A 9927-nucleotide genomic window follows, 5' to 3' on the forward strand; every position below is an offset into this window, starting at 1 on the left:
CCCTTTAACTCCAACTATTATTGTATCTAAAAAAAGAAAGAAAAAAACAGGGCCTATTAGAGAGATATCATGCCTTTTGATCATCATTAATTGCCCCATAACAGGAATTGAGTAGAGTACAAGTAAGGCAAGTTAAGATCAGCCATGCAAAGGGAGACTTTCGGCTTTCCATCGGAGAACTCTACCAAGAGCCTGTGATCTAGTTAACTGTTAAGGTTGTACACTCAAAGCTTGAGAGAAATGGGCTTATATAAAGGAAGGAATTGAAAGCTATGTTTGGATTCTCAAACAGCATTTGTGAAGCACGGCCAACAGAACAAGACAGTCCAAAGTCGACACTAGCAATGTTCTTTTTGTGAAAAGAAATGGGCTTTGTAAAGGATGGGATTGAAGTGAAGCTTTTAAGTCTTTGGATTCTCAAACAGCAATTGTTAAGTCTGCCAATAGACTAAGTGTATGTTTGAATAGTTCTGAAAAGTACTTTTTAGATGCGTCCCATGTTTTTCAGTGGGTCCGTGCACTGTTCACGGGACCCACAAGTACCTTTTTCCTTTAAAACAACTTCAAAACTGGGTTCCACGGCATTATTCACACATTTAAAAATTATTTTGCTATAGTGTTTTCAATTTTTAACAATAAACAGTATCCAAACACAACCTAAATTATCCAAAGCCAGCACTTACATTACAATGTTCTTCTTGTGGAAGAGAAAACTTACCTAAACAACATATATTATTATAACAATTTTTTATTACTTAAATTCGCCCGAACAAAAGTCTAATCAAGAAGGTTTGTCAAAATTAAAGTAGAATAGTCCATTTATTTAGAAAGACAGAATCTTTAACCAGGATATTACAATTCATTGTAGAACTAGATCAAAGGTTCAGATTACAACCATTTTGTCTCCATATTTCACCACTACCTTTCATCCCATTCTTTTGCGCATATCACTTCAAAGCTTTTTGATTTATTTATATAGCTAATACATGCTAAATAGAACTTCAATTTCAAAAGGCTCCATACACAACAATGGGGCTCCTCACTTGGAATGTACCATCATCCCATATTAAAGAAGCAGAGACTATTTGTTTTTCTATTGTTCCTTCAATTGTGAGTGCAAATGATAGCTTTTGTTTGAGAGATGTGAATGATAGAACACTAGGGTTCACTTTGATACTAAGTCCATGTGGGGAGGTCACGATAGCTTTATACGTAGATGTTGATGATCCAACATTGGTGACGGTCCGATTGAAAACATGACTTACTGAATTCGAGGGTGGTATGGATAGAGCAAAAGAAGGATAGTTTAAATCCAAACTTTCTTCATCAGTTTCTTTGGAACAGCTACTATTGTCCCCAGTAACATATTGTAATAACTTGGTATTATATCCTTGTGCACACAAAAATTTTATGTAATCTAGTGCATCAATATCATATATTAAACCAGGATTTGGAGCCTTAAGAGGATTAATATTGCCTGCACCATATGCAAATTCAGCATCGGGGTTCTTTTCAGCACTCATAGGATCAGCTGCAAGTTATACACCAAAATGGAGTGAGTTGATAATGATTAAAGATTATGGTCTACATCAAAAGTGAGTAATGCTAGGAGCATTGTTTCACATAAAATTCAAGTAACATTATTTACACTCATGTTCATCACTAGCAAGCACAATGTTGTCTTTACACTTATTGATTAAAATTGCCAAGATTGGAGACTGTATAAGGTTATTACCAGTAGTCATAAGAGCAGATCTAATATAGGCTGGTGACCATGTGGGGTGAAATGATTTGATGTAGGCCGCTATTGCTGTAGCATGTGGGCAAGCCATTGATGTCCCTGAGATTATATTATATGAGCTTGATCTCTTATCCGATTCAACACCGGAAATTGGGGAAATTGGAGACCATGCAGCAAGAATGTTAACTCCAGGAGCAGCTAAATCCGGCTACAACAACCCAAAATCATGATAAAGGTATCAATGAAATATATAGTGTAAGAGCGCAAATGTAAATAAAACTATTAGTAAGGCACAAAAGTTCAATTTAATTCCTTAGAAACTAAACCTTACTTTCCCCAATTTAATTCAACCACGTTACATGCACATTTTATACAGCATTGATCAATGTTGTTACATGGTTAAATTATTGGAGAACCTAAGGTATAACATCTTACAAGGAATTTTACCTAAGTTGTTATTATTAGCAAGCTAATTATTAGAAAAAATTGAAGAAAGATTAATAGCAAGTTACCTTGAGAATGTTGTGTGCAGCTGGATTTGGGCCTCTTGATGAGAAGGAGACTATGTAAGGGGCCAATGTATCTTTACTTTCAATACTCCTAAGAATAGTTGCAGTTGGGCTCCTGTAAATTGTGGATGTTTATTAGGAACCTAGGATTAGTATGTCTTGTGAAGTCCTTAATTGTCTAAGGTATTTTAGATTAATACCTTGTCGAATTTAGGTACGTGTGAATCTTGAAACCATTCTCAAAGCTAAGGTAAGATGCAGGTAAGGGAAAAGCGAAGGTTGCAAAATTGGGGTTTCGGCCTTGCATCACAGCACCAACTGCACCGGCTAAGAATGGCCCAGACCCATCAGTCAAGGCATCGCAAAATACAATTTTACCTTTCACCAAATTTTGGTCCAGTGAATATTCGTAGCAATACCTTCATTTTTACCACAAAAAAAAAAAAAAAAGACTTTTTTTTACTACCAAGTTGAAGCACAAAAATATTTCAACTGCTAGTTTGATAGAGTTGTGCAAACACAGGTAATAGTTAAACTTATTTTCATTGTGTATAATATAGAGTCCATAGAGATTTTTTTATTTTTACTTTTCAGTTACCTGGAGTTGAACGTTGATGTGGTGTTTGGTGCATCCCCACCATAAATTATTGGATACATATCATTCTTGAGATTAAATGTATTAATTGAAGTTCCCTACACAAAGAAAAAATATTCTCCAAATTAGTTTAATAGTTTTTTTTTATATAGAAAATTAGTTTAATAGTTTAAAATTTATTGCATACACATTTTATGCTAAATTATAGCATACACTCTACACTTGTGATTCCACACGTTCAAGTTTTAAACCCCATAAAAAAAAGGAGAAATATGAACAAGAAAATCATATATGAATATCCATAGCACCTTTTCTTTATTTATTAATGATATCTTTTTTGGGGGACAATAACAAATAGTACAGGGATATAATACTCTTCTTTTACATAAATTAGAGACTCATGTGTGAGTTCTAGTTAGCTCAACTGATAGTCTCTGATGGTTGTATAAGAGATTTGAGATTTAATTCCCACCTATATTAAAAACTGATTGATGATTTAGTCTAATGATAAAGAGCTATCATCAAAAATGAATATTGAAACTCTCAAAAAAAAAAAAAAAATTTGAGACTCATATATGAAGATATATTATCTTTATGTGAAAGCAAGGCTTAGTAAATCAAATGCACCGGATAATTTCACCAAAAAACAAGGGAGTAAAGATTTTAATTAATTATCTCATAGATCATAAAGCAAAATGAAAAAAAAAAAATACCTCATAGGTTTTGTTGTTGCCTAATTGGACCTCAGTGGAGAACTTTCGATCTATGGTGCTTGCAGCCACAGAGAGAGACCATGGGGAGAAGTTTAATATGGTTGCTGGATTAGGACCCGAGTTACCAGCAGAAGTTGATGTCAATATTCCATTTCTCATAGCATGAAATGCTCCAATGGCAATTGGATCTGTGAAATAGTTCTTAGGATATCCTCCAACAGAAATAGATATAATGTCAACCCCATCAGCAATGGCATCATCAAATGCTGCAAGAATGTCAGCACTAGAACACCCATTCAACCAACACACTTTGTACATGGCAATTCGTGCTGATGGAACACCTCCTCGTGCTGTTCCCAACCCAAACCCTTCTAGGCTTGCCATGCTTACTATGTTCCCAGCTGCTGTTGATGCAACATGTGTCCCATGGCCCTCCGAATCTCTTGGAGATTTAATATCTCCTTCTTCAAATTTCCCATCGCTTCGGTAATATTTTGCTCCAATGATTTTACTACATTAAGTGTCACCACATTTCTTAGTTTTTTTTTTTTTTTTTTTTTTTTTTTTTTTTTTTTTTTTTTTAAATTCAATCTAGTCTATTGACTTTTATTTCAATTGTCAAATTAATATATTTTAGTACATTCAGTAAAAACTAAAATATGTTGATACCAAACACATACTTTTAGTTCAATTGTCAAATTAATTTTTAAATTTTATTTTTTGTCTACTTAGTCCCTTACTTCATAAAATTTGTTAGCAAATGATGCCATTTAAGCATTATTTTCATTAAAAATCTAATTGAAAATATTCAGAGATGTGTCATTTTATAGATTTCATTGTTTAATGAGTATCATATTTTTTTTATAATAAAAAATATATAATCGACTTCATTTTCTAGGGACTTTATCATTGATAAAGTTTAAACCTTAACAACTAATTCAAAAATGAAAGTAAATAAAGCTAGTGATCAAATTGAATTTTGACCTTGCTTTTCACTCATAATTTCAATGTGTGTGTGAGTGAAGTGCACTAGTGAACCTGCTGATAACAAAATACCATTGGTTGGATGTTAGAGATATACTTGTTGCAAGTAAAATTGGTTAAGCCTTTACAAGTGCCCTTCCATTTGCGAGGTGGTGGACCAAATCCTTTGTCACTAAAGCTATCAGCTTCTGGCCAAATTCCTGTGTCCAGAACACCAATAATGATGTTGCTTTCGATTGTTGTTCTATTCACTTGCTTTGGGAAGCCAAGGAAGTCCCATGACCTTGTTGTATGTAGCTCATTTTGTTTGTTAGGGAACACTGATACTACGCCATCCATTGCTACATATTCATTGTTACAACACTTTGTTATGGATTGCCACAAATCGTTCTCTTTGTGTGTGTGTGTGTGTGTGTGTGTGTGTGGGTGGGGGGGGGGGGGGGGGGAGGGAGGGTCAAATTCACCCACCTGCCATTTTTTGGGCTTCTTGCTCAGTTAGCTCCACTACAAATCCATGGAAACTCCTCTTGTAGCTATAGAGTAAAGATTCCGGTCCAATATGACTGTATGCAGGCATATTCATTTAAAAGGTTAGAAGTGTAGAAGCAGTTCAACTCAGGCAAGGTATTCTTCCTTGTTTATTTGAAAAAGAACAGTAAAGAATTGACCTCTCTTTTCTTCAAATTTAATATTTCCATTTGGGTAGTTAAAAAACAGTTATTTTACAGAGAGAGAGAGAGGTGAACCATTTTAGGATATTGAATTCTTCAATATACTTTGCAAATGAATAGAATCTATTTCATAGTAAAGATTAATACTTAATAGTTAACATAGATAAAGCTTAATAGAGGAAGTAACTAATGAATCATCAATCGCTCAATCATAACAAATTACATCAATTATAATGTTGACTTAACAATTGAAAGGTCAATTTGAATTTCCTTTAAAAAAAATTAAAATGAAAAAGAAAAGAAAGGCCAACTCGGCATTTAAAAAGGTAACTCAGCAAATCTATTACTGATTAACCATCAAGTCCATATACGCCCTCCTCAGTCTTCACCCATGTCATCGTTATCATTGGTGCCTCGTAATCCATGTTAGATATTTACACAAGTGTTATCCTCAAATTCTCACACTCATTCTTTTATTGACAGTTTCTTTACGTTATTGTGCATTTACCACCACCAATTCCTCGTATTAAGAAAGAACTAACACAATATTTGGAATTTTATAAAAAAAATCAGGATGGAATAGAATAATACTATATTTAGAAATTTATTATAAAAAAGGGGGCGGGGGGGTTGGAATAGAATGGAATAAATATGGTAATTTTTTTTAAAAAAATAATTCAAATATTATGGGATCTAAATTATGGATGTCTATGTTGAAAACACTAATAACAGTTGCTAACTAGGTAAACTATAAGATTCTTTGCATTTTTTGTCTGTTTGGGAGTTTATAAAATATATATATATATATATATATATGTAATTACTAATATGCCATTCACCTTCTATTTATCCTTTTTTAAAACATGAATAAAACTAGTATTCCACCTTCATTTCATTAAACCATTGCATTCCATAAATATTTAGAAGGGAATAAAACGAGCATTCCCTCAAAACCATTGCATTCCATAAACATCTCTCAAATACCCACTTAAAAAAAAAAAGTATTTTCCATTCTTTTCCTTTCTTTCAGAGGAATCTGATTTTACTTATTATTTGGTGACTCATAAGACATCTACCTATATTATTTAAAAAGTCATATAATTTAATAAATAGGTCATGTTACTAAAAATACATGTTAACAGTTTTATCATTTGTCACATAGTAAGTTGGAGGAATTTTCCTCAGAACTAGTTAAAGGTAAACTTTTTGTGATAGACCATAGAGGTGGTAGTTTTGGAACATTATGATGGTAGGTTGTAATAGACTTGTTGAGCTGATTTTGGGTTGCCTTTAATAATTGAGCTAGCACGTTTAATTGACATGGCTTGTTATTATTGGGCCATTGTAGGGAATATGCTCCGATTGATATAGTGTCATAGGGAGAATATCACTTATAATTGGTGAATATGTAATCCCTACAATGTGTTAAAGGTGGCCAATAAAAGGCACGACAATTACAAATTTCAAGTAAACAATTCAAAGCCAACTCAACAAATTATAAGTCACATTAAGCCAAACGCATCTCCTTGTCTCTATAACCAAAAATTCCTAATTCTCTCACATCGATAAGAATTATTTGTCACTAAACACCCATGACTTTACCTTCACATTATTAGGCCATGGCACTCTTCATAACAGAGAATTTTGAATTTCTAATTCCATGTTTTGTGACGCAAACTAATCACAATTTGTTGTGTCAAGCTTAACTAATAATAAAGATTGAGCCTAATTAAAAAAAAGTTTGGGTTTTTTTTTTTTCAGGGGGGGGGGGGGGATGAGATTGAGGTTGAGGATTTGGATGATCTTGACTAGATGGTCGAGGCAAACAATAGGGGGGTCATGAGCGACAAAGATGATTGGGCCGATTAGTTTTAAGGCCTAATCGACCTATGCCACTCCCTGGCTTTATAAAGAAAAATTAAATTAAATCAAGCCACCTCTCTCTCTCTCTCTCTCATTAATTTCTTTGCTTTTATGAATTGGAAGAGTAACTATGAAATATATATGCATTTGCGTTGGCATGATTTGTGATATTCAATTGGGTCTCGTGCACTGTTCATGAGACCCGCAAACTACTTTTTTTCAAAAAGTGTTTTCAGTATTCAGCAATAAGCGGTATCCAAACACATCCTAAGCGAGCGTTTGGATTTAGCTGAAACACTCACTTACGTCTGCATTCAACGTTTTTTTGGGTCCTGTGCATTGTTCATGAGACCCACAAACTACTTTTTTTTTTTTCAAAAAAACAACTTTAAAATTGGGTCTCATGGCACTATTCATACATTTAAAAATTATTTTGCTATAGTGTTTTCAGTTTTTAGTTTTCAGCAATAAGCGATGTCTAAACGCATCCTAAATAAATTTTTCTCAAAATTTTTGAGACATTTTTTGCCAAACAAAGGAAAAAATAAGTATCTTATAAAGTCATTATACTACTTTAATAACCTGCCAATGACTTCTTGTAGCATGTTTGTGTAAAGGGATGATGTGGAAATCTCGTCCCTCCTGTTGCCCATATACACAATATAAGCCTGCACACACAATATCATATATACAGGTAGAAAATATAAAGCACGTTAACAGTTTAAGTCATCCCACATAAAATAGAAGGCAAATTTCATGGCTATTAGGCCATTAATTAGGTGGCTAAACTGGCTTCCATAAAAAATTAATAGAGATCAGCTATAGAAATATTTGCCTTCCGCTCATTTGGAGAAGCTGAGTGACCAATAAGCAGAATGGAGGCGGCGAGGCTGAGAAGGAGAAGCCATGAAAGACTAGTGGTTTTGCTTGCCATTGGAATTGGATGGTCTACTATGATGGGAAAAGGTGGTTGCATAGCCACTTTATATAGCTGTGGAATTGAGAGTGATGTTTGAGAGCTTGGGCTTCAAATTGACCAAAAAATCTCCACTGTACAGTTACTATATATGCTTCTATGCATTTGAATTAGTCATGTACTAATGCAAAGCAATAATACTACTAATTTTCTAAAACTAAAAATTCTCACATGATAGTAAGTTAGATGAGTTTTCAGCCACAAATTGTGTGAGATAAATAAGCAACATTAACTTGTAATTTAAATAATTATTACAGTGTTACAAAAACTCTACTTAAAATATTGAAATGTAATTGGAGATTGCAATGGGTTGGGTTTAGTGGGTTTTATTATCTAACCTGATTTTAAAATTAAATTAAGATTTGGGAATTTTATTAATAGATTTAGGGTCATATTTTTTTTAACTTACTTCTATTTGTGAACAATTTGGTTTCTATATATTATACCAAAATAATGTTTTCGTCCTAAAATTTGCATAAAATTTGTTTTTTGTTCTTAAACATTAAAAATGATCTTTTTCCATCTTCGTTTAGAGGAATATACATGTACTATGAACTTCTTTACAGAACCTAAGTTCTTCCCCAAGGTCAATCAAAAACTTCCCATTTTCTATTGAGGGGAAAATTTTGGAAAATTTTGTTAAGTATTTGGGTTAATTACTTCGTCAAAAGACAAATAGATAGCTATGAGTTGGTTAGCTATCTAAAACAAGCTCCAAAGAAGTGTGTGTGAAAATTTGGAACAAGATGTTTTTTTTTTTTTTTTTAATGTAGAAAAAACTTCTATCCCCATGGATAACATTGACAAAACATGCGGAGCCAAAAACTAAACCCAAAAAACCAACCCCACCACAGATCACTAATTGGTGAATACATGAGAAGTTATGTTTCCTACTCTATTAGTCTAGTTAAAGGAAATTGACTCAAAATGTTCTCACTACAAAAAAACTCGTCCTATAGCCGCATTTAGTTCCTAAAAACATGGCTATTTGTTTATTGTTTGGTAAGGTGTATGATTCTTCCTATTTTTGTTGAGCTATGAACCCTTTGAATTGTGGACTTATGGACTTGCATAAATAATAGGTGTGTGTGTGAGAGAGGCAGATAAAATATATTCTTGTATCTATTTATTCCCTTTTAGTTTTTTTTTTTTTTTTCAAATTATGGAATCAGTTCATTTTGATTCAAGCATGAGTAATTGGAGGAGAAAGATTGTGCTTCAGTAGGTAAAGAGTGGTTCTTGTAAGTTGTTACTTTATGGACACATTTTTTGGGGTGCTCAAAATACTAGAAAAATTGTTCTTAGGTGGGGTTAGTGTCTTATATATGTATGATGAATATGGCTGAGTTAAAAGATGAGAATCTATCAAGAATATTTTTGGGGTGCTCGAAATAGTAGGGAAATTGTTCTTAGATTGGGTTGATGGACCCATGATGAGTTTGGTTGCCATTTCATGCATAGGGTGGTAACCATTGTAATTTTGTCTTTTTATAAATAATTTGAGGATTGCATTTGAGATCAAGATAAATTTGTCACATGAGTGGTGAGATGGTGCCCACATGTAGAGCCTATCCCTCGTGTAAAAAAACAAAAGCATTGCTTTTGGACTATCTAATAATTTTCTCAAGGAAGTTTGAAAGGCTTAAATGTAAGGTTACTAGATAATTTGAGGATTGCGTTTGTGATCAAGATAAAGTTGTCACACGAGTGGTGAGGTGGTGCCCACGTGTAAAGCCTATCCCTCGTGTAAAAAAACAAAAGCATTGTTTTCAGACTATCTAATAATTTTCCTAAGGAAGTTTGAAAGGCTTGAATGTAAGATTGCTCTCCCTCTTGAGCCTATCTCTTTCTTTAATACTTTTTGTGAGCACTCTC

The 9927-nt window shown here is 33.4% G+C and overlaps 1 protein-coding gene across 1 annotated transcript; it reads right to left on the minus strand.

Annotated features, from left to right (window-relative positions):
* Window positions 1-800: 800 nt before the first annotated feature.
* On the minus strand, window positions 801-8031 carry LOC142607523 (cucumisin-like). Its single transcript, XM_075779062.1, has 10 exons — window positions 7912-8031; window positions 7659-7744; window positions 5011-5105; window positions 4640-4883; window positions 3559-4069; window positions 2849-2943; window positions 2451-2669; window positions 2254-2365; window positions 1736-1949; window positions 801-1531 (listed from the first exon to the last, which is right to left on the minus strand). The coding sequence occupies exons 1-10, from the start codon at window positions 8008-8010 to the stop codon at window positions 1008-1010; spliced, it is 2199 nt and encodes a 732-aa protein (XP_075635177.1). The 5' UTR covers window positions 8011-8031; the 3' UTR covers window positions 801-1007.
* Window positions 8032-9927: the final 1896 nt, after the last annotated feature.

This window comes from Castanea sativa, chromosome 8 (genome assembly GCF_040712315.1).
Source record: "Castanea sativa cultivar Marrone di Chiusa Pesio chromosome 8, ASM4071231v1".
NCBI lineage: Eukaryota > Viridiplantae > Streptophyta > Magnoliopsida > Fagales > Fagaceae > Castanea > Castanea sativa.